Source organism: Haliotis cracherodii, unplaced genomic scaffold (genome assembly GCF_022045235.1).
Source record: "Haliotis cracherodii isolate W230 unplaced genomic scaffold, xgHalCrac1.p SCAF_33, whole genome shotgun sequence".
NCBI classification, from domain to species: domain Eukaryota; kingdom Metazoa; phylum Mollusca; class Gastropoda; order Lepetellida; family Haliotidae; genus Haliotis; species Haliotis cracherodii.
In genome coordinates this window covers 190,259-215,951 of record NW_027266290.1, presented here as the reverse complement: position 1 = coordinate 215,951, position 25,693 = coordinate 190,259, and the positions used below count along the sequence as shown (strand labels likewise).

Below are 25,693 nucleotides of genomic sequence, written 5' to 3'. Positions count from 1 at the left end.
GCCGCGATATAACTGCAATATTGTTAAAAGCGGCGTTAAACCCAACTCACTCATATTTCATCACAAAAGACTTTCGAGAACGTTTCAGATGAGTGAGTATGTTTTTACGCCGCTTTTAGGCATATTCCAGCAATATCACGGCGGGGAACACCAGAAATTAGCTTCACATACTGTACCCATGTCGGGAATCGAACCTGGGTCTTCGGCGTGACGAGCGAACGCTTTAACCACTAGGCTACCCGACCGCACCTTGAGATTCAGAAGAAGAGACATCCTCATTTTGCCAGTGTGTGAATTGGTGATGTCGTTTTACGTTGCAGTAAATAATATAGAAGCTACAGTATATCACAGCGACCCCCAAAAAATAATAATCGATGATAAGTTGTCGTTTCATAGCATTTCCGACAATATATACTGCGTCAACGGGTTAGATGACACACAGTAGTTCCAGATGACATTTTGTGAAAACTCGATTCTCAGTTCACAATAACCATGGGGTACCTACAACCTGTTCTGCTCCGAACCAATGCGAAGTCAAAGGAAAACCCACATCAAAGTATCATGTGAAACACAAACTAATTATTCACATAATAAGACTTTATCAAGTTTAAAATGACATTAAAATGCAACTGGATTATCAATTTATAAATAATTAAATCCATGGGAACTTGGGTGCTCTGTACATTTTCATATCATATCCCCAGCACTTGGAACCGGGGGTGATTTTACTTGGGAGACGCTCGCAATAAAAGCTACGCGGCCAGGGAATTGGGAGATGGAACAGGCATTGTGTTCTCACCGCCAGGCAGAACTCCCAACATGGCGGAACTGGCTTCTGTGTCGTTGGCTCGTGGGTCGGATAGTGAAGCACACACATGTACTGTGACAGTCTATCCGAACATCCGCTGGCTATCATTGACATGAACCTTTCTATGTTTCTCCGAGCGTCAACGAATGTCCAATGTCCGAGAACGTTCGGAAGTGACGGCCTCCCGTATGGTAGGTTCCGACAGAAGTCGGGAATGTTTGACATCGGTGCCATAGTCGTTGTAGTCGTAGTCGTAGTTGTGGTTGTTGTAGTTGTAGTTGTAGTCGTAGTTGTAGTTGTAGTTGTCATGCGGGACTCGACATTCATACAATTAACGTTGTTCGCTTTACTAGGGAAATGATTGCAATTTAAACCAATCGGCCATTCAAATCCGAACCTTTTCATCAAACTTTCACACCCGAGTCGGGCCGAGGCACACATCTCCCGACATGGGGGAATCCTGCCAAACTCGGGGTCGCATTTAGGGAAGTGCACTGAACACAACAGGTCAACCATCACGTCTGAACACTGTATTTTCCCAAATGGGTAGAACTGATGAATAGCTATGGACGCTTCTTCTGCATTCCTGTGACCAAAGGCGTTAGGGAATGACGAGACATTGTACGTCATATTGGCGCATAGAGGCCCCAGGGGTTGTAAGGATGAACACAGGTCCACTGTCTGACACGCACAGGGGCAAACCACCAACACCACAGTCAGACAGGTCACAGCGACGAGAAAACACGGCGCCATCTTGGATTTTAACGTGAAGCAGTGAAGCGTATTATCCATGTGGACGAGGTCTACAGTCAGTGCACGGGAGAGACAGTCAGGACTACAAATTCTAATTCAACAGATGACGGTGTCCGCAAATTCACTTCGTCAACATGTCATCGTTCGCTATTTCTACCCAAGACAAACGGAATGCGAGGTTTTACCTTGCGACTCTAATGTCAACACCGGACACCTACAAACCACACTCTCGTTGGGTCAGTGCGTCTTCCTGGTATTACGCTATCAATGGACAAGGTTGAACGTTGTACTCGCTCACTGCGCTCGGCTCACCTGAAGGACGCCCATTCACACAAAGCCCCTGCGCGAGAGACAACAATACTACTGTGTGACGCTGGCCTTTAAAAGTAGAGGAGAATGTCCGAGTAACTCTCCATTCCTTAATATTAATGGATCAGAGGCCCATTATTTTAAAGGAATGGAGAGTTACTCCCCTACTTAAAACTCATCCCTACTTTTACACTTTGACAAAATATTCTGTTGTGGAAAATATTTGAAAAATAAACCAGGACTCTTTGTTGTCTGTATTTATACAGTGTGAGTCGCCCTTGCGTGATGCACGAGGAGTGCGTTCTCTGTCGCTGTTGCGCATGCGCCAAGCTCCGTCGCGAGCTGACATTTACAATGGCACACGGCTTATAATTTCGTTGGGTCTAGTATTTATCAATCGCTTGCATATTGTCAATACATGCTGACAGGAATATTAGGAAATATAGAGCCCCGAACAAGGATATTTATATCACCTGATTTGTATTTCTCGTCAAGGGTTTATCTCATTGCTGTAAATATGAACATTGTTGTAGGTAACCTGCTCGGACACATTAATATACACATATTATTTTGAGCTTTTAAGCATTATACAAAATTATGAAATTATTCAATAGTTTATTTCAAAGATTCCGCCGAAGCTGAGGTTGACAATTACACGTTTTCAAATCAAACGATACGGGTTCGAACCCGCTGGTGACACATGTTTTCGGAAAGTAATTGAAATTATGTATTTGTCAATAAATGTACAAAATAGTTCTGTCCATTCCAAGTGGAAAGTAATGGAGCGTTCAAACAATAGAATGGCGTCACAGAGGTGTCATAAAGAAAATGGTGGAGTGAGATCGTACCGGGGCTACCACGCTGAGTGCCCATCATTGATAAAACAACGGCAAGTAGTAGACCGCAGAACAGAAGGGGAACTAGTTATAGTCAGTTTCTGGTGACGATGCCCACCGTGATCGCAAGCAATAATTGATGAGTTGAAATCATAGTCGTGTGAAATATATTCCTGTAAAAGTTGCTGAACTTTTATCAGTTAAACTTAATTAAAAAAGAACACGACATCAAATATGATGTACGGGGAGCTTGACAGAAAATCCCTTAATATCCAAAACCATGCACGTATGGTGTCATTTTGTGCCCGTATCGTGTTAGGAAATGCAATTAAAGTTTCTTGTGTATTGTATAACTGTTATCAGATGACAAGCGTGCTAAAAAGTAACATGAATATTTGGTTATTGTCAATTAAATCTATCTTTATTTATTTGTTTGTTTGTTTGTTTGTTGTTTAACGCAGCACTCAGCAATATTCCAGCTATATGACGGTCTGTAAATAATCGAGTCTGGACCAGACAATCCAGTGATTGTCATCATAAGCATCGGTCCACACAAGTTGGATACGATGACATGCATCAAACAAGTCAGTGAGTCTGACCACCCGATCCCGTTAGTCGCCTACGACAAGCATAGTCACCTTTTACAGCAAGCATGGGTTGCTGAAGATCTATTCTATCCCGGATCTTCACGGGTAGAATCTATCTTTAACCCCCTGGATGCCAGAGGGACATATATGTCCCTCCTCTTCAACCCTCACTTTAAAGTCGAATAAAATTCAAAATACATCACGCACACAGATACACTTCACAGTTTTTGATAAAGTGGAAAATTCCCTATTCTGTGATATTATCCACTGGCATTATAGGCCAAGCAAAAGTACTGACAGTGACCTGAAAATTAGGTACATAGTAAATGTCGCCATTTTTACACGTTACTAAATCACCACTCACGGCGTTATTTACAGCATGTTTTGAAATCTAAATTTCGGATATTTATCCGGAGAAACGAATTTCAAAGATAGCATATTAGTGATCACGGGTATCTGTCTTTTATCAGATCACCAATGATCATTCCAAAATGTCTCCGATAACCCTAGAATCGTTTCGAATGTTTTGGAAAATACGCAAACACGAACGCCGAAGTGAACTTTCCGCCATATTGGATAGTGTTTACAAAATCACGTTTCAGGTACAGTAGCAGTATTTTGTTCGCACACAGTTTCCGTAAAGCTTCGAAATATAAAAATCGTCGCACAGTTATTTCATCGGTGTACGATAAAAAGCGGAGAAATTTACTTACTGTTTTTCAACGCAGAATAAATTCTCGGAAAACACTTAGAAGTGTCTTTTTCTAACACCGGTTTAATATTTGCAGTTAAATTTACACCATCAAATAGAAAATGTAACCGCTGCGTAATTTTAGAGCCAGAGGTAGATCCAGTGCCGCGTGAGCGCAATTCTCGCACAACCTTCACTTTTCCGATCTTAGGAAAATGTGCGTCAGAAAAAAACTCGGCATCCAGAGGGTTAAAACTTGTAGCTGAAAAATATTTCAATAAATTATGTTATAAAACACTGGTTCTCACTAATTCAGTTCAGAACATCCTGTCATAGTGGGTCGCTGGAGACAAGTACAAAAATGTAATTTATGTGATAGCAGTGACGTTGGTGATGAATCTCATCCACGTCAATTGTATATATTTTAAAAGCTACAGCATTGATTTGCTACCAAGAGAAGCCAAACGTGTTAAGCTTCCACATTGTTTAATAGTACAAAAAGGTGTGTTAAATAAATTAAGTCTTGGTCAATCATCATGCAGACGTGTAAGTCTTCTGGGTAAAAATAATATCTACACTGTATTGCTGAATATTTTGTTGTAAATTGTAAATAATCTAAATATAAATTGCATGATTTTTCATATGCCACAGTCTGTGTCCAGAAAAGCCAATAAAGAAATGTATCACAGAGTTTAAAAGACTATACCCCAATCCCTTAATCCTTAATTGCCTGCATAACGTGGACAGCAGTTTATTAATATTTCTACTCTTCCCGCGAGTCTAGATTTTCCAGTTTTCAGGTGGAATCGCCCATCTTACTTGGGCTCCTTTTCAATTTAAATGGCCCAGTCGTCCAAGCCGCCGCTATTCGCTGTGCAGAGTTGCGTCCCCTGCGTACGCCAGAAACCTATGGTTGTGGGTTCGAATCCCGGTTCGCGCCGATTATGTTTCTAGGTTTGTCAGCACCATACCCGTGCTCGTGGGTTTCACCGAAGTGGTAAATGTCCGAGACCTGCATCACTTCGGGCTTTCCTCCCACCTTAAGCTGACACGCCGTGATATAACTGGAATACTGTTAAAAGCCGCGTTTAATCCAACTCGCTCACTCGTTTTCATAGTCATTTCTATTGCAAATGACGTCATGGTGCGTGTAAGAGGTGAAATGGCGTTTAACGTCGCGTTCATTATTTCACTTGTATAGCGACGTGCATTAACGTGTGTGTGTGTGTGTGTGTGTGCGTGTGCGTGTGCGTCTGACTGCTTGTACTAGCCCGAACTGTCCCGTGAAGATCCGGGATAGAATGTCTTCACCAACCCATGCTTGCCTTAAAAGGCGACTGTGCTTGTCGTAAGAGGCGACTAACGGGATCGGGTGGTCAGGCTCGCTGACTTGGTTGATGCATGTCATCGTGTCTTAGTTGCGTGGCTCGTGTCAATCACTTGATTGTCTGGTCCAGACTCGATTTTTCACAGACCGCCGTCATATAGCTGGAATATTGTTGAGAGCGGCGTTAAACAACAAACCAACAACAACCAACAAAACAAAATGCGACTTTATCAAGTTTAAAATGACTTGTCACATGCAACTGGATTATCAATTTATAAATAATTAAATTCATGGGAACTTGGGTGCGCTGTACATTTTCATATCATATCTACAGCACTTGGAACCGGGGGTGATTTTACTTGGGAGACGCTCGCAATAAAAGCTACGCGGCCTGGGAATTGGGAGATGGGAGAGGCATTGTGTTCTCACCGCCAGGCAGAACTCCCAACATGGCGGAATTGGCTTCTGTGTCGTTGGCTCGTGGGTCGGATAGTGAAGCACACACATGTACTGTAACAGTCTATCCGAACATCCGCTGGCTATCATTGATATGAACCTTTCGATGTTTCTCCGAGCGTCAACGAATGTCCAATGTCCGAGAACGTTCGGAAGTGACGGCCTCCCGTATGGTAGGTTCCGGCAGAAGTCGGGAATGTTTGACATCGGTGCCATAGTCGTTGTAGTCGTAGTCGTAGTTGTGGTTGTTGTAGTTGTAGTCGTAGTTGTAGTTGTAGTTGTCATGCGGGACTCGACATTCATACAATTAACGTTGTTCGCTTTACTAGGGAAATGATTGCAATTTAAACCAATCGGCCATTCAAATCCGAACCTTTTCATCAAACTTTCACACCCGAGTCGGGCCGAGGCACACATCTCCCGACATGGGGGAATCCTGCCAAACTCGGGGTCGCATTTAGGGAAGTGCACTGAACACAACAGGTCAACCATCACGTCTGAACACTGTATTTTCACCAATGGGTAGAACTGATGAATAGCTATGGACGCTTCTTCTGCATTCCTGTGACCAAAGGCGTTAGGGAATGACGAGACATTGTACGTCATATTGGCGCATAGAGGCCCCAGGGGTTGTAAGGATGAACACAGGTCCACTGTCTGACACGCACAGGGGCAAACCACCAACACCACAGTCAGACAGGTCACAGCGACGAGAAAACACGGCGCCATCTTGGATTTTAACGTGAAGCGTATTATCCGTGTGGACGAGGTCTACAGTCAGTGCACGGGAGAGACAGTCAGGACTGCAAATTCTAATTCAACAGATGACGGTGTCCGCAAATTCACTTCGTCAGCATGTCATCGTTCGCTATTTCTACCCAAGACAAACGGAATGCGAGGTTTTACCTTGCGACTCTAATGTCAACACCGGACACCTACAAACCACACTCTCGTTGGGTCAGTGCGTCTTCCTGGTATTACGCTATCAATGGACAAGGTGGAACGTTGTACTCGCTCACTGCGCTCGGCTCACCTGAAGGACGCCCATTCACACAAAGCCCCTGCGCGAGAGACAACAACACTACTGTGTGACGCCGGCCTTTACAAGTAGAGGAGAATGTCCGAGTAACTCTCCATTCCTTAAAATTAATGGATCAGAGGCCCATTATTTTAAAGGAATGGAGAGGTACTCCCATACTTAAAACTCATCCCTACTTTTACACTTTGACAAAATATTCTGTTGTGGAAAATATTTGAAAAATAAACCAGGACTCTTTGTTGTCTGTATTTATACAGTGTGAGTCGCCCTTGCGTGATGCACGAGGAGTGCGTTCTCTGTCGCTGTTGCGCATGCGCCAAGCTCCGTCGCGAGCTGACATTTACAATGGCACACGGCTTATAATTTCGTTGGGTCTAGTATTTATCAATCGCTTGCATATTGTCAATACATGCTGACAAGAATATTAGGAAATATAGAGCCCCGAACAAGGATATTTATATTACCTGATTTGTATTTCTCGTCAAGGGTTTATCTCATTGCTGTAAATATGAACATTGTTGTAGGTAACCTGCTCGGACACATTAATATACACATATTATTTTGAGCTTTTAAGCATTATACAAAATTATGAAATTATTCAATAGTTTATTTCAAAGATTCCGCCGAAGCTGAGGTTGACATTTACACGTTTTCAAATCAAACGATACGGGTTCGAACCCGCTGGTGACACATGTTTTCGGAAAGTAATTGAAATTATTTATTTGTCAATAAATGTACAAAATAGTTCTGTCCATTCCAAGTGGAAAGTAATGGAGCGTTCAAACAATAGAATGGCGTCACAGAGGTGTCATAAAGAAAATGGTGGAGTGAGATCGTACCGGGGCTACCACGCTGAGTGCCCATCATTGATAAAACAACGGCAAGTAGTAGACCGCAGAACAGAAGGGGAACTAGTTATAGTCAGTTTCTGGTGACGATGCCCACCGTGATCGCAAGCAATAATTGATGAGTTGAAATTATAGTCGTGTGAAATATATTCCTGTAAAAGTTGCTGAACTTTTATCAGTTAAACTTAATTAAAAAAGAACACGACATCAAATATGATGTACGGGGAGCTTGACAGAAAATCCCTTAATATCCAAAACCATGCACGTATGGTGTCATTTTGTGCCCGTATCGTGTTAGGAAATGCAATTAAAGTCTCTTGTGTATTGTATAACTGTTATCAGATGACAAGCGTGCTAAAAAGTAACACGAATATTTGGTTATTGTCAATTAAATCTATCTTTATTTATTTGTTTGTTTGTTTGTTGTTTAACGCAGCACTCAGCAATATTCCAGCTATATGACGGCGGCCTGTAAATAATCGAGTCTGGACCAGACAATCCAGTGATTGTCATCATAAGCATCGGTCCACACAATTGCGATACGATGACATGCATCAAACAAGTCAGCGAGTCTGACCGCCCGATCCCGTTAGTCGCCTACGACAAGCATAGTCACCTTTTACAGCAAGCATGGGTTGCCGAAGATCTATTCTATCCCGGATCACGGATAGAATATATCTTTAACCTCCTGGATACCAGAGGGACATATATGTCCCTCCTCTTCAACCCTCACTTTAAAGTCGAATGAAATTCAAAATACATCACGCACACAGATACACTTCACAGTTTTTGATAAAGTGGAAAATTCCCTATTCTGTGATATTATCCACTGGCATTTTAGGCCAAGCAAAAGAACTGAAAGTGACCTGAAAATTAGGTACATAGTAAATGTCGCCATTTTTACACGTTACTAAATCACCACTCACGGCGTTATTTACAGCATGTTTTGAAATCTAAATTTCGGATATTTATCCGGAGAAACGAATTTCAAAGATAGCATATTAGTGATCACGGGTATCTGTCTTTTATCAGATCACCAATGATCATTCCAAAATGTCTCCGATAACCCTAGAATCGTTTCGAATGTTTTGGAAAATACGCAAACACGAACGCCGAAGTGAACTTTCCGCCATATTGGATAGTGTTTACAAAATCACGTTTCAGGTACAGTAGCAGTATTTTGTTCGCTCACAGTTTCCGTAAAGCTTCGAAATATAAAAATCGTCGCACAGTTGGTGCACAGTCGGTGTACGATAAAAAGCGGAGAAATTTACTTACTGTTTTTCAACGCAAAATAAATTCTCGGAAAACACTAAGAAGTGTCTTTTTTTAACACCGGTTTAATATTTGCAGTTAAATTTACACCATCAAATAGAAAATGTAACCGCTGCGTTTTTTTAGAGCCAGAGGTAGATCCAGTGCCGCGTGAGCGCAATTCTCGCACAACCTTCACTTTTCCGATCTTAGGAAAATGTGCGTCAGAGGGTTAAAACTTGTAGCTGAAAAAATATTTCAATAAATTATGTTAAAAAAACTTGTTCTCACTAATTCAGTTCAGAACATCCTGTCATAGTGGGTCGCTGGAAACAAGTACAAAAATGTAATTCATGTGATAGCAGTGACGTTGGTGATGAATTTCATCCACGTCAATTGTATATATTTTAAAAGCTACAGCATTGATTTGCTACCAAGAGAAGCCAAACGTGTGTTAAGCTTCTGCATTGTTTAATAGTACAAAAAGGTGTGTAAAATAAATTAAGTCTTGGTCAATCATCATGCAGACGTATAAGTCTTCTGGGTAAAAATAATATCTACACTGTATTGCTGAATATTTTGTTGTAAATTGTAAATAATCTAAATATAAATTGCATGATTTTTCATATGCCACAGTCTGTGTCCAGAAAAGCCAATAAAGAAATGTATCACAGAGTTTAATAGACTATACCCCAATCCCTTAATCCTTAATTGCCTGCATAACGTGGACAGCAGTTTATTAATATTTCTACTCTTCCCGCGAGTCTAGATTTTCAAGTTTTCAGGTGGAATCGCCCATCTTATTTGGTCTCCTTTTCATTTTAAATGGCCCAGTCGTCTAAGCCGCCGTTATTCGCTGTGCAGAGTTGCGTCCCCTGCGTACGCCAGAAACCTATGATTGTGGGTTCGAATCCCGGTTCGCTCCGATTATGTTTCTAGGTTTGTCAGCACCATACCCGTGCTCGTGGGTTTCACCGAAGTGGTAAACGTCTGAGACCTGCATCACTTCGGGCTTTCCTCCCACCTTAAGCTGACACGCCGTGATATAACTGGAATACTGTTAAAAGCCGCGTTTAATCCAACTCGCTCACTCGTTTTCATAGTCATTTCTATTGCAAATGACGTCATGGTGCGTGTAAGAGGTGAAATGGCGTTTAACGTCGCGTTCATTATTTCACTTGTATAGCGACGTGCATTAACGTGTGTGTGTGTGTGTGTGTGCGTGTGCGTGTGCGTCTGACTGCTTGTACTAGCCCGAACTGTCCCGTGAAGATCCGGGATAGAATGTCTTCACCAACCCATGCTTGCCTTAAAAGGCGACTGTGCTTGTCGTAAGAGGCGACTAACGGGATCGGGTGGTCAGGCTCGCTGACTTGGTTGATGCATGTCATCGTGTCTTAGTTGCGTGGATCGATGCTCGTGTCAATCACTTGATTGTCTGGTCCAGACTCGATTTTTCACAGACTGCCGTCATATAGCTGGAATATTGTTGAGAGCGGCGTTAAATAACAAACCAACAACAAACAACAAAACAAAATGCGACTTTATCAAGTTTAAAATGACTTGTCACATGCAACTGGATTATCAATTTATAAATAATTAAATTCATGGGAACTTGGGTGCGCTGTACATTTTCATATCATATCCCCAGCACTTGGAACCGGGGGTGATTTTACTTGGGAGACGCTCGCAATAAAAGCTACGTGGCCTGGGAATTGGGAGATGGGACAGGCATTGTGTTCTCACCGCCAGGCAGAACTCCCAACATGGCGGAATTGGCTTCTGTGTCGTTGGCTCGTGGGTCGGATAGTGAAGCACACACATGTACTGTGACAGTCTATCCGAACATCCGCTGGCTATCATTGATATGAACCTTTCTATGTTTCTCCGAGCGTCAACGAATGTCCAATGTCCGAGAACGTTCGGAAGTGACGGCCTCCCGTATGGTAGGTTCCGACAGAAGTCGGGAATGTTTGACATCGGTGCCATAGTCGTTGTAGTCGTAGTCGTAGTCGTAGTTGTGGTTGTTGTAGTTGTAGTTGTCATGCGGGACTCGACATTCATACAATTAACGTTGTTCGCTTTACGAGGGAAATTATTGCAATTTAAACCAATCGGCCATTCAAATCCGAACCTTTTCATCAAACTTTCACACCCGAGTCGAGCCGAGGCACATATCTCCCGACATGGGGGAATCCTGCCAAACACGGGGTCACATTTAGGAAAGTGCACTGAACACAACAGGTCAACCATCACGTCTGAACACTGTATTTTCACCAATGGGTAGAACTGATGAATAGCTATGGACGCTTCTTCTGCATTCCTGTGACCAAAGGCGTTAGGGAATGACGAGATATTGTACGTCATATTGGCGCATAGAGGCGCCAGGGGTTGCAAGGATGAACACAGGTCCACTGTCTGACACGCACAGGGGCAAACCACCAACACCACAGTCAGACAGGTCACAGCGACGAGAAAACACGGCGCCATCTTGGATTTAAACATGAAGCGTATTATCCGTGTGGACGAGGTCTACAATCAGTGCACGGGAGAAACAGTCAGGACTGCAAATTCTAATTCAACAGATGACGGTGTCCGCAAATTCACTACGTTAACAGGTCATCGTTCGCTGGTCGTTTATTCTCACCCGGTCGCTATTTCTATCCAAGACAAACGGATTGTGAGGTTTTACCTTGCGACCCTAATGTCAACACCGGACACCTACAAACCACACTCTCGTTGGGTCGGTGCGTCTTCCTGGTATTACGCTATCAATGGACAAGGTTGAACGTTGTACTCGCTCACTGCGCTCGGCTCAACTGAAGGACGCCCATTCACACAAAGCCCCTGCGCGAGAGACAACAACACTACTGTGTGACGCCGGCCTTTAAAAGTAGAGGAGAATGTCCGAGTAACTCTCCATTCCTTAATATTAATGGATCAGAGGCCCATTATTTTAAAGGAATGGAGAGTTACTACCCTACCTAAAACTCATCCATACTTTTACACTTTGACAAAATATTCTGTTGTGGAAAATATTTGAAAAATAAACCAGGACTCTTTGTTGTCTGTATTTATACAGTGTGAGTCGCCCTTGCGTGATGCACGAGGAGTGCGTTCTCTGTCGCTGTTGCACGTGCGCCAAGCTCCGTCGCGAGCTGACATTTACAATGGCACACAGCTTATAATTTCGTTGGGTCCAAAACTAGTATTTATCAATCGCTTGCATATTGTCAATACATGCTGACAGGAATATTAGGAAATATAGAGCCCCGAACAAGGATATTTATATTACCTGATTTGTATTTCTCGTCAAGGGTTTATCTCATTGCTGTAAATATGAACATTGTTGTAGGTAACCTGCTCGGACACATTAATATACACATATTATTTTGAGCTTTTAAGCATTATACAAAATTATGAAATTATTCAAAAGTTTATTTCAAAGATTCTGCCGAAGCTGAGGTTGACAATTACACGTTTTCAAATCAAACGATACGGGTTCGAACCCGCTGGTGACACATGTTTTCGGAAAGTAATTGAAATTATTTATTTGTCAATAAATGTAAAAAATAGCTCCGTCTATTCCAAGTGGAAATTATTCCAATCTTGGTTCAAAATGATGTACAGTTGACAAACAACTCTCCATTCCTGAAAAGTAATGGAGCGTTCGAACAATAGAATGGCGTCAAAGAGGTGTCATAAAGAAAATGGTGGAGTGAGATCGTACCGGGGCTACCACGCTGAGTGCCCATCATTGATAAAACAACGGCAGGCTGTAGACCGCAGAACAGGAGGGGAACTACAATCGCGTAGTCCGGACTGACCCTTGAAGATCTTGGGTAGAATAGGTCTTAAAAGGCGACTATGCTTGTCGTAAGAGGCGACTAACGGGATCGGGTGGTCAGACTCGCTTACTTGGTTGATGCATATCTTAGTGTCTCAGTTGCGTAGATCGATGCTCAGGATGTCAATCACTGAATTGTATAGTCCAGATTCGATTTTTCACTGACCGCCGTTATATAGTTTTAATATTGCTGAGTGCGGCGTTAAGCAACAAACAAACCAGTCCGGACTGATGCCGATATAGTGCAAGCCCACTGAGATACCATGCCGCAGTTTCACACGAATTACCCACAGTATACGGACTCCGCATGGGTTCGTCACCTATTCTACCCCGGATCTTCACGGGTCTGCTAATGTGGTAAATAAAATGTGCACTTACCGTTGCTTCTTTTCCTTATCCCTGATGTAGACGTGATGTAGAAGTTGAAAATCTGGCTCCATCTTCAATAAGTCCATGTTAAATTCATTGATATTAAAGTACAGGTCTCTGAGGTAAGGTGAGCTGAAATTGGGTTTAACATCGCGTCCAAGATTATTGCACTTATATAGCGACGTGCATGTACGTGTGTGTGTTTGTGTGGCTGCTTGTACTAGTCCGGACTGATGCCGATTTATAGTGCTAGCCCACTGAGATACCATGCCGCAGTTAAACACGAATACCCCACTCAGACACAGTATACTGACTCCGAGCCGACCAGTCCTTGTTTCAGCACCTTAATGCCGATCGCCAGACAAGGTAACAACAAGTACCATCTTTTAACGTCTTTTGGTATGAAGCGGCCAGTGATCGAACCCCCGACCCTCCGCTTTCTCTACCACAAGTCCATGGAGGAGGGGGTCTCATGGTGAATGTTGATAATTAATTTGTGTAACACTGTCTAACAATGATACTTTGATGTGATTTTTGCAATTGTTGGTTCGGGGTAGTACAGGTTGTAGGTACCCTCTGGTTATGTGAACTGAGAATTGTTTGTCATCGTATCCAAATTGTGTGGATCGATGCTCATGATGTCAATCACTGGATTGTCTGGTCCAGACTCGATTATTTACAGACCGCCTTCATATAGCTTTAAATATTGCCGAGTGCGGTGTTAAACAACAAACAAACAAACAACATGACACAGGATATTCAAGGTTGAATTTATAGGGACACTTTATGTCACTTGTTGGGGGCCAGGTTGGACTGGTCCACAGCACTCTATTGCTTGTAAGTGAAGTCCAAACCAGGTGAGCAGTCAGACTGGCAGCCAGTCTCATTAAAATAAGATCTGAGTTCTCGCTGCCACTAAACAAGATCTTTGTATGGCGATAGCGAGAACTAAATCTGATTTTAATGAGATGGAGACAAGCATGACCTAAGAACCCAAGGTTTTGAAGCGCTAGTATAATCCTCATATACGAGTGAGTGTGAGTGAGTTGGGTTTAACGCAGCTTTTAACAGTATTCCAGTTATATCACGGCGTGTCAGCTTAATGTGGGAGGAAAGCCCACCACTTCGGTGAAACCCACGAGCACGGGTATGGTGCTGACAAACCTAGAAACATAATTGGGGCGAACCGGGATTCGGACCCACAATCATAGGTTTCTGGCGTGCCCAAGGGACGCAACTCTGCACAGTGAATTGCGGCGCCTTAGACGACTGGGCCACCTGTGCCCCCCTCATATACGAAGTCTTCTTGTTTGTTCTTTAAGGCCGCACTCCGCAATATTCCCACCATATGACGGCCGTATGAACATGGACCAGACAATCCAGTCATTGAGAGCATGAGCATCGATCCACGCAATTGGAATACAATGACATGCACCAACCAAGTTAGCGAGCCTGAGCCTGATCATCCGATCCCTAAGAGGTGACAAACATGGATTCCTGAAGGCCAAGTCTAACCTGGGTCTTCAGGGGTTCAGTGACCCAGAACCACATCAATGGCATTAAGTATCTTCTGACCACAAGACACTGCTGCGTTCACAGAAAATGAAAATAATGTTATGCCAGAAGCCTTGCATTTAATGACAAAAACATGTTGTTGGTTGGTTGGTTAGTTGTTTAACGCCGCACTCAGCAATATTCCAGCTATATGACAGTGGTCTGTAAATAATCGAATCTGGACCAGACAATCCAGTGATTAATATCATGAGCATCGATCTACGCAATTGGGATCGATGACATGCATCAACCAAGTCAGCGAGCCTGACCACCCGATCCCGTTAGTCGCCTTTTACGACTAGCCTAGTTGCCTTTTATGGCAAGGACAAAACCATGTACCCAAAAGTTTTAAAAATACCCATCAACAGAGGTCCTCAATTCTGTGTACATTATATGATTAAAACAATATTAAAATTGGATTAATGATGTGCCGAATGGGGGCTTTCAAAGTTCAAATTTACTCTGGCTATGGTGTAATAATTTTTAAAACATTTCTGATTCTATTGTGAGCTGAAACAGTTCAAAATAACAAAAAAAAATCAATGTTCATAACAATTTATTATACCACTGTATACTACCTCATGAACAATAACATTTAATAATCCACAATACAAATCCATATCACATGTATCTACTGTAGGTGCTCTTCATCACTGTCACAAGTATTGCAAAATATACAACAAAGTCCTTCATCATGTTCATCATGTTCATTGGCAGCCATACCTAATTTCTGACCATGCTCACTGAACTGAATAAATACGACATATATATATATATACTGATGGACAAAAGTAAGCGAACATTGTAAATAAGCTATATTGTAGGATGTTTGCTGCCAAGTATAATAAAATTATTCATTGACAGTAACAAAATATGTCCTATCTCAACACAGTTCCATAAATAAATCTCAGACTGACAACAACATTCAAATAAATAAAGATTATTAGCATGTTTATGAGTGTGTGTTTTTGTATTGTAAACATCACACATAAGTAATAAAAATTGGACAGATGGAAAAATTCTTTTGCTTGTTTGTTGTTTAATGCCACATTTAGTAATATTTCAACTACATGAGTGAGTGAATATGGTTTTACGCCGCTTTTAGCAATATTCCAGCAATATCACGGCAGGGGACACCAGAAATGGGCTTCACACATTGTACCAATGTCGGGAATCGAACCCGGATCTTCGGCGTGACGAGCGAACGCTTTAACCACTAGGCTACCCGACCACCCCTCAACCATATGACCACAGCCTGTAAAAAATGGAGTCTGTACCATGTGGGACCAGGGTGCAACAAGGTTTTGTCTCGTGCAACTAGCTTTTCATGTAAAATCAAGTTCTTTAAATCAAACCCTGGATTAAATTACATGCTTTGAATTATAGTCTCAATAAGTTGATGACATGCTAATCACAGTTTATGTGAACATTGTGATCAGTCATCACCAAAGCCATTTCCTAATCCTAAGGCTACAATATATTAACAACACATGTGACATCAATCTTCCTGAGACAAGGGAGTAAACTCACGGTAAAAGTCAAGCTTCCACGCTTGCCGAACTAGGCTGGAATTTCGCGGCTTGACCGTAGCAACACCAGTGGCTGTTATGAGTTATGTCCCTTCTCTGTCCCTCCTACTGTCCAATCAGACTCCACATCACATCACTTGCATTTGCATCAAACAAAATTGCGGATCGATAATCAAGATCTTTATTGTAACATAAGGAAGTGCATCATATTACTTGAGCACATTGATGAATGTCATGAAAAGATTTAAATAAATATCTGTCGATGCCTAGATGACAGTGCACGTGCTCTACAAATCATGTAATCGGCCATAATCTGCACAATTTCATTATGCGATTTTGATTCAAATACTAGTTAGTCAAAATATAACTCCATAATTCCAGCCTAGTACAGCAGGGGTGGAAACTGGACTTTCAGTTAACTCCCTTGCCTCAGGAAGATGAAGTGATCTCATCCAGGACACTGCTATTAAGGCCATAATAAATAAATATTTTGATTTTCCTCCCTACCAACCTCACTTACTCAACAATGAAAGAACAGTATAATTTGACTGAAAACAAAACAAAGGTATAACGATGGGTCCAGGGTACCTAAGATAAGAATGAACATACCCTGGATAACTGAGGATGATTCTGATTGTAACAACAAAATGAACTGATCACATTCTCACAACACTGCAGGAGTCACAGGAGAATACAAGGATCCTCAAGCAAAGTTTCTGGGATAAACATGGTATTGTCTTAAGATTTCTGATTAAATTAACTTTTCATTGAATAGAAATTCCAATTTCAATTTTTGGGGTTGTTTTAGGATGAAAGGCAAAATATTCTAAGTTACATCAGTAAGATGTACCAATTCACCACAAGGTTGATGGCAAAGAGTTGTTTTGAAAATAATAAAATAGTATTTTGTACTGATTACAAATAAATTAAGTCATAATTGGTCACAGGAACACAAGAAAAAAGTTAAAATTTCAAAACCCCAAGGGCTACTTATAAATTATTTTTGTGACAAGTGGACAGATCTTAAAAGAAAAAAATACGGAAAAGGTCTCTTAAAACATTTTTTTGTGGGTATTTTTGCTAAAGCTTGTATTTCATGAAGTCTTTTACCTGAGAACACATGTTGTCTCTTTGACAGAGCTATCAAGAAAACTGTAATACAAGAAAATGGAAAAGCAACAAAAATAAAAAAACAACAACAAAACTTTGAAACAAAAAGCAAAATTGAATGATATTGCAGAAGGTACAACATCAAAATAGACAAATACAACATATACCATTGTATACTACCCAAGAGGAAAAAGAACACACATTTTTCACATTCACATAACTTTATTTAATCTGTCATGGCTGGTGGGTATTGCAACACACAGCTTTCCAATTGTGGATGTTCTTAAACTTCTTTTGAGTAGTATAAATCATGCACATTGATTTATGATGAACATATACATGACATACAACCGATTCTGAGCGATGTTACAGAAACTGATCTCCCATACCCTTGACGCACAGATGGAGATCTGCCCAACACATAAACACAACAAATGCTAAAAACATAGCACTATTAGAAAACAAAACACTGAACATATAACCTGACATAATATAACCTGAATACTCTAACCATGGCTGTCATGAGCATCATTTGCATATATTACACACATGCTGATAACTAGATAAGGCCAGGCCATACTAGAGTATACTACAAGACAATGCCAGAAAATACAAGACAAAACTCGGTAATGCTGACTGACATTGCTAGACTACATTTAACATTGTTAGATGACACAAGACTGTTGAACACTATCATCCAATGTTTGACAATGCTAGGCAAACAAAGATAATGCTAGATAAACCAAGACAATGCTAGGCAAGCCAAGACAATGCTAGACAAACCAAGACAATGCTAGACAAACCAAGACAATGCTAGACATTTCAAGACAATGCTAGGCAAACCAAGACAATGCTAGAAAAACCAAGACAATGCTAGACATTTCAAGACAATGCTAGATAAACCAAGACAATGCTAGACAAACCAAGACAATGCTAGACAAACCAAGACAATGCTAGGCAAACCAAGACAATGCTAGGCAAACCAAGACAATGCTAGATAAACCAAGACGATGCTAGACAAACCAAGACAATGCTAGACAAACCAAGAAAATACTAGGCAAACCAAGACAATGCTAGATAAACCAAGACAATGCTAGACAAACCAAGACAATGCTAGACAAACCAAGACAATGCTAGACAAACCAAGGCAATGCTAGACAAACCAAGACAATGCTAGGCAAATCAAGACAATGCTAGACAAACCAAGACCATGCTAGGCAAGCCAAGACAATGCTAGACAAACCAAGGCAATGCTAGACAAACCAAGACAATGCTAGGCAAATCAAGACGATGCTAGACAAACCAAGACGATGCTAGGCAAACCAAGAGAATGCTAGCAAACCAAGACAATTCTAGACAAACCAAGACAATGCTAGACAAACCAAGACAATGCTAGATAAACCAAGACAATGCTAGACAAACCAAGACGATGCAGTTACTAGACAATGCAAAATATTATTGGAGGAATGCTTGACAAAATTAGACAATGCAAGCCAATAATAGACAATGCAAGTCAATGCTAGATATCCTCAAGGACAACACTCTAGTCACATCATGTCTGAAATCCTGCCAATGTGACTTTAAATCTGAACTCTCTCAAGGACAACCAATGTGTAAGCCATGGTAAACTGAAATAGTGAGTGAGTGAGTATGGTTTTACGCCGCTTTTAGCAACATTCCAGCAATATCACGGCTGGGGACACCAGAAATGGGCTTCACACATTGTACCCATGTCGGGAATCGAACCCGGGTCTTCGGCGTGACGAGCGAACGCTTTAACCACTAGGCTACCCGACCGCCCCGTAAACTGAAATAACACATAGAACATGAAAAATGACCCAGGATTTTATCAATATCATAAATATCAGGATAAGTTGATATATGATTTATAAATGGACAATGTTAATTGTCAAAGCAATAAACCAAAACAATAAATATGCAAATATGGGCACCTAACAGGAACTTATAATTTTCAATCTCCATACATTGAGTAAATGTCTGCTTGCTCAATTAACTATTGACCATCGTTCCCAAAAGGTTCAGATAGGCATCAGCTGAAGTGGATTCTGTAGACAAGCATCTGCAAGTCTGACACTATATGATATTAAATAGGACGGTACACTCAAACACTGTATTCATACACGGTTAATAAAGTAACTTCACTGAGAGAAATTACAAATTAAAGATCGATTATTTAAAGCATGACATCATATATTCACCCCCAATGTCTGTGAGTGAGTGAGTGAGGGAGGTTTTACGCCGCTTTTAGCAATATTCCAGCAATATCACGACAGGAGACACCACAAATGGGCTTCACACATTGTACCCATTTCGGGAATCAAACCCGGGTCTCCCATGAGACAAGCAAACACTTTAGCCACTAGCCTACCCAACCCTCCAAAAGAAACTTAATCATAGAGAGACGTATGTACGTCAAGAAGAGATGTTTCCAATGAGTACCACTTTATGACAAGACTAACAATCAGTCAAGTGTTACCACAGAGTGTCTTTATTATTTTCATGATACGCTGCACATGATTTCCAAACTTTGCACGTTAATCCTGCACGAGACAAATGGTGCATCTCAAGTCATGGATCTATGACATCACATGTGATGCATTCGCGAGCATCAGTTCACACAACATACCAGTATGTCTGTTGGTGCATCGACCAATCTAATGTCTCTTGAATATGACTAAGTCTCATATGGTATTTGCGTTTCTTTTGGTGGTGAGTATATGATAAAGAGAATATTACCCTCATCATGCTCATGTTTCCATATCATAAATATCAAATATTAGGAACAAATATGTATTACATTCAAGAAATGGACAGACTCATCTAATAATCTCATTATACATGACCTTAGCAAAACAAAACAGAATCTATGATTTCTTACCAGCAGAGTCAAAACAAAAACACTGAATACATCATTTAATGTACCATGAATTAATTAATACAATGTCAATATTCAATAATCTTCACGTTTTTGCTACAAAAAACTAATCATTGTCAGATCATAATCACAATACTCATGTTTTGTATCTTCAAGCCATTCTAAAAGAATCAATTTCTCTATCATGATCTGATCATGACTATTTTTCTCAATCCATGATAATACATTCAAAAGTTTAACAAAAAAATGTAATTTTTGTAATGTTTATCAGCTACCAAAAAAAATGATACTACAAAAAAAATATGTTTGATGACAAGGCAGTTCCCAAACTCAGAGAACTTGAATCAGATAAGAACGGCTAATAACGGTAATATCTGTTGATTTTGATAGATGTGAAAAAGTATATTTACCAGGCAGTGATTTCAAAATGCTGTGATGCATCCATTGGAATGCAGAAACATTTTAAGCACATGTTCAGCAATGAATGCTGCCACTTCATTATATGATGCCGCTTTAAAAACAAGTTTCTATGCATCATCATTCAAAAAATTCAATAGAGTCAAAAGTTTTACAATCTTCACGTGCTAGCACTTGCTGTTTTATTTGAAATATATATTATGACATTTTTCTGAGACCCCCATTTTCTAACCCGGGTCTCCTTAAATTACTGGCTAAGAGTCCCTGGGACCCCGGACAAAAATAACCAAAGTCTTTTACTCAGATAGTGGTACGGTGCCTCGCTGCATGAAAATCTGAAACTCTCCATGGGAGGTATTATAAACCCTGAGCAAACATTGACTTTGAGCATCGTGTCCTCATTGTTCTTTCCACTCAATGTAAGTGAAAGATTCCTCGATTTGGAAATTTCTGTCTTAACAAAAGAAAAACCACTCAGAACACAAATATTCCCTCTGATTGCTTCAGTTGCATTGATAACTTGATTAGATTTGTTTTGTTTGTTTCTTGTTTAACGCAACACTCAGCAATATTCAAGCTATATACGGCATTCTGTAAATAATTGAGTCTGGGCCAGACAATCAGACAATCCAATGATTAAAATGCAACACAATGATATTATAAATTTCCAAAACACAATTACAAGCTAACTTACTTTCCGAGTCAAGCCTAAATAAGCATGTAAAGAACCGTTATATACATCTAAAATCATAATTTCATTTTTTTTTAAATCTCAAAATGCTTACTCATTTGGGTAAAAAATAAAGTAATGAATAGATAAGTGAAAAAATACTAGTTATCCAATGAATAATAATAACCCAATTAAAATAAATACCTTCGTGCAAACACTAAATTGCTCAAAAAGTTATCTCGAGCTCTGCGTTCAAACTCGACAAAGACAAAGACAAATAGTTAAGTATATTCACGACAATTTAATTTCATTTGAAATAAACCAACAGATTTACCCAATGTAGTCTTTTCAGCTTGCATACCTGTATGCCTTTCAAATCTTTCATTACAGAATTCAACTGCAGTAAATAATATAAAAAGTTCTATGTCGCACTTCAGCCAGACTTTTGGGGGGAGCTTTTACAAGTATTAATCATATCATTATGAACAATATGTTTATATCGACTATAATGACAGTAAATGATTTTTTATGGTCAGTGAAATAAAACACACTACTTTTCAAAAAGAATTCAGTCAGCGGATTCATGAACCAAGTTCTAAAAAAGGTCTGGCCTTTTAGCTTAGGAATCACTGAAGTGAGGTTGTGTGAAACATGTATGTGACATACACATGAATGCACATGGACAGATGCAAAGAAACACTAGAGCCTAAAGCAGATACTTATATATAACTTATCACTCAATTGGTTTCAAAACGCCAAAAGAACTGGACCTAAGGGAGTAAAAAATACTACTAAAAAGAAGTAAAGGAACACCTGATTTGTTCACATGACTAAAGATGTCATGGCTGTTTTTACTGCAACACACATGACTTCTTTAACATACCCGGTATACCGTATTTGACGTAATAAGCGCCCAGCTCTAATAAGCGCCCACTGCAATATTTGCTAATATATTGGCAAGTGAACAATCCCAATTAGCACCCCTTCCGATTGATCAATGTACACAAGACTTAGTTATTTGCATATACATTTGTAATACGCACTTGTGTGTTATATGCACTGATAATTATGTGGAACTTCTGGAAAAATATATCTGTCGTACATAAACATTTCAGGCTCTCAGCATAAACCACGAAATTTATCTTTCAACTGGGTTTTTTCACCAAATAATATTCTAATATTTATTTCTAATTTTGAGAGCGCCCAGGGCACTCATTACGTCGAATATGGTATATTGAATATAAAGAAAACTATAATAACAATTTACAATTTATAATACCCAATGTGAATTATAACGTGTGAGTAAGTACCCAACGACTCAAAAAATTATCTGGAGCACTGAGACAACAGTGAATCTGCAGGTATCGTCAACAAACGTGAGTCTAGTCATGTAGTACTCTAACAAAGATTCCTCAGCAGTTTTACATGCTTAACATGTCACAGTTTGTGACACAGAAAGAGTTGAAACATCTCGGACTACAGCCTGGAGATTGTCTGTTGAGAGTTCTGTCAAACTTGAGGTACGCATAAAAATTATCAACAAATGAAACGAAACAGTAGTGAGGTGAAATGGGGTTTAACGTCACGTCAGAGATTATTGCACTTATATATATATTTTTGTTTATTTTGGGATGCACTGCTTCAGTGAATGATAAACATGATGTTGGAGATGGTAAAAACTTTCGGAGGACCAGACTGATTGACATAAAATATGTCATAAATCACTCCCGATTCACAACAGAGAATTGCCCACTGAACACAAAACCAAACAGACAGACATCCACACATAAAACAGATCCACCAAGATCTGAAACAAGGGAGATAATCTGAGATGTGGAGAAAGAATAGATCAAATGACCAACCTCGCCCTTCCATAACCAAAAAAGAAGACTTGGCTGTGAGTGTAGGAAATGGGGTAATTTGTCTCTATACAGTAAACAGGTTGCTGCCTAAACATGCTTGCAGATGTACATATTGTTGGCACTAACTGTTCATCTGTGTTTAATTGTCATTAGTCTTATATACCGGTATATGTAGTCAATTATTTAAAAGTTTTTTACCTGAACATATTCAAAAGATACATGTATACAACAACTTCATAAAAATATAGTTCCAGCATGGTGACTGTAACAGCGATAGAAATTGGCACCAGTCCTATAGTTCTTACAAAACTGTCTGATAGTTAACATAGTTGAAATTTGCCATTTAAAGGGTTATGCTACACATGTTATCATTTATAAGGACTAGTGGACAAAAAAATCTCAGTTTCTGTCGCTGCTGTAAACAAAACCATGTGAGTACCTGCAACTGAGTAACTACAGTCATTGAATTTGCAATAGTGAGTGAGTGAGTTGGGTTTTACGCCGCTTTTAACAGTATTCCAGTCATATCACGGCATGTCAGCTTAATGTGGGAGGAAAGCCCCAAGTGATGCAGGTCTCAGACGTTTACCACTTCAGTGAAACCCACGAGCACGGGTATGGTGCTGACAAACCTAGAAACATAATCGGGGCGAACCGAGATTTGAACCCCAAATCATAGGTTTCTGGCATGCCTAAGGGACACAACTCTGCACAGCAAATCAAAATACCTTAGACCACTGGGCCCCCTGCCCCCGAATTTGCCATAAAAAAGAGTGAACTTTGAACTCAAATCCAAACAGATTGAAGCAGTTTTCTGCAGTTTTTCCATCCGATGTGGTATTCATTGCCGTCAACTGCAAGCTAGGATTATTAAATCGTGACAGTCATGTGCAAGCGAGGTGAACGGGTCAAATACAGTCCCAGCTTACAATGGCTGTGCGTCACCTCCGAGGTATATTTTCAGAGAAAATGACCAATCATGTTCAGAGTCTGATCAGAAACTACTTTCACGTCCAAGCATTGTCCATACCCACTTTCATAGTTATACACATACTTTCAAGTGAATATGTTCTCTCAATCACTGAAAGAGAAGTTTATAATGAGTATCTTATTTCGCTTGAGTCATGGCGATACACATCTTATCTTCGATTTTTTAAGACATCAGTAATAAATAGTTTGGTTGCCATATCTGTGAACAGAAAGATCTCTCACACTTAGATAATATTACAATTCTGCGCCATGAACAACGAACGTGAACTGATTATATTACAGGGGAAATGAGGAATGCAGTGATAAGGTGCAGTATGCAGCATAACACATGCTATTTCTCTGTAAACTGACCTTTCAGATAGCAACGAACATATTCATGTGTGTTCTTGCCTGGCCCTAGTTAAGACATAGCTTATAAATAACATTTGACATGCTTAATGTGGCCCATATCCTCAAGGCACGTATCCTCTCTCTTACATGTCTTAAGCTAGATTTTTTCATTCCTTTGAACAGATTTTTGGTCCAAAAATCAAAGTCAGTTTGGAAGGTAATTTATTAAACAGGCTCTAATTATAGTACAGTAAACTACAGTTATAATGAACTCAAAGGGACCGCTAGTTTTAGTTTGTTATAACCATAGTTTGTTATATGCATATATACAACGTCTATACAGCAAATGGCCGGGACCAAAAATTTAGCTTGTACTATCTGTCAGTTCGTTATAAAAGTAGTTTACTGTACTTCAAATAATTTATTTATAGAGTGTGTGGATACTGTTTAATGTTTAGTAACACTTTGTTGTGTGACGTCAGACATTGAGCGAGGACGTGGAGAGTGAGGCTTGTTCATCCATGATTTAAACTGAAGCGGCTTGGGCATCTTCATCTTGGCACATAATTGTTTGGCTTTATCGTAATCATTCCCAATAGAAAACATAGCAGCTGGAAACCGCGAGTTCACCTCAAAATTAGGCCCTGCTTTGGCTGAGTTGGTGAATAACATATTGGACTCACAAGTTCCACATGTGAACTGCAGTGTTGTCGCCTGTCCAACAGTCTCCTCCTTGACACCGATCTGTCTGGGGTCAGAATATCCTAGGTGTGCTTTACCGCACGAGGGGCATGGAAACTTGGCTATAAACGACACCAGCAAATTGACATCCACGTAACGAAATCCGCTGATTTCGTCCCGGCTAGTTACACTTTTCTGCCCATTTTTCTTGTGCAGACCGTCGCCAGTAGACTGGGAACCCGCAATGGTCGGTGCACTGTTGTCACAATCTGTCGGTATGTTGTTATCACGTGAATCTGTCAGGCAGTTTACACCAGGTTGGACCTCTCTCTCATTGGCATAATCGCGTGTGACATTCGCAGACTTGTTTTCGCTGACCATATCATCGGCCGGCGGGTCGGCGCTTTCGTTCTCTAGCCCCTCGTCACACAAATTTGAGCTGAACTTTCGCTTCTTCGGTCTCCTTCCGCCAAGATATGGCATAATGTTTGGCGAGTGGAACTTAATTTGAGAAATAACATGCAAAACTC

General features: G+C 40.4%; 3 protein-coding genes across 3 annotated transcripts; all 3 read right to left on the bottom strand.

The window, feature by feature from the left end:
* Positions 1-652: 652 nt before the first annotated feature.
* Positions 653-1,568, bottom strand: LOC139477316 (uncharacterized). The gene has a single exon (XM_071259868.1). It carries the CDS (start codon positions 1,559-1,561, stop codon positions 653-655), a length of 909 nt encoding a protein of 302 aa, XP_071115969.1. The 5' UTR covers positions 1,562-1,568.
* A 4,031-nt stretch (positions 1,569-5,599) lies between these two features.
* Positions 5,600-6,607, bottom strand: LOC139477412 (protein mom-5-like). Its single transcript, XM_071259977.1, has one exon. The coding sequence runs from the start codon at positions 6,494-6,496 to the stop codon at positions 5,600-5,602; it is 897 nt and encodes a 298-aa protein (XP_071116078.1). The 5' UTR covers positions 6,497-6,607.
* A 3,883-nt stretch (positions 6,608-10,490) lies between these two features.
* On the bottom strand, positions 10,491-11,714 carry LOC139477405 (frizzled-5-like). Its single transcript, XM_071259969.1, has one exon. It carries the CDS (start codon positions 11,411-11,413, stop codon positions 10,514-10,516), a length of 900 nt encoding a protein of 299 aa, XP_071116070.1. The 5' UTR covers positions 11,414-11,714; the 3' UTR covers positions 10,491-10,513.
* Between the last annotated feature and the right edge of the window lie 13,979 nt (positions 11,715-25,693).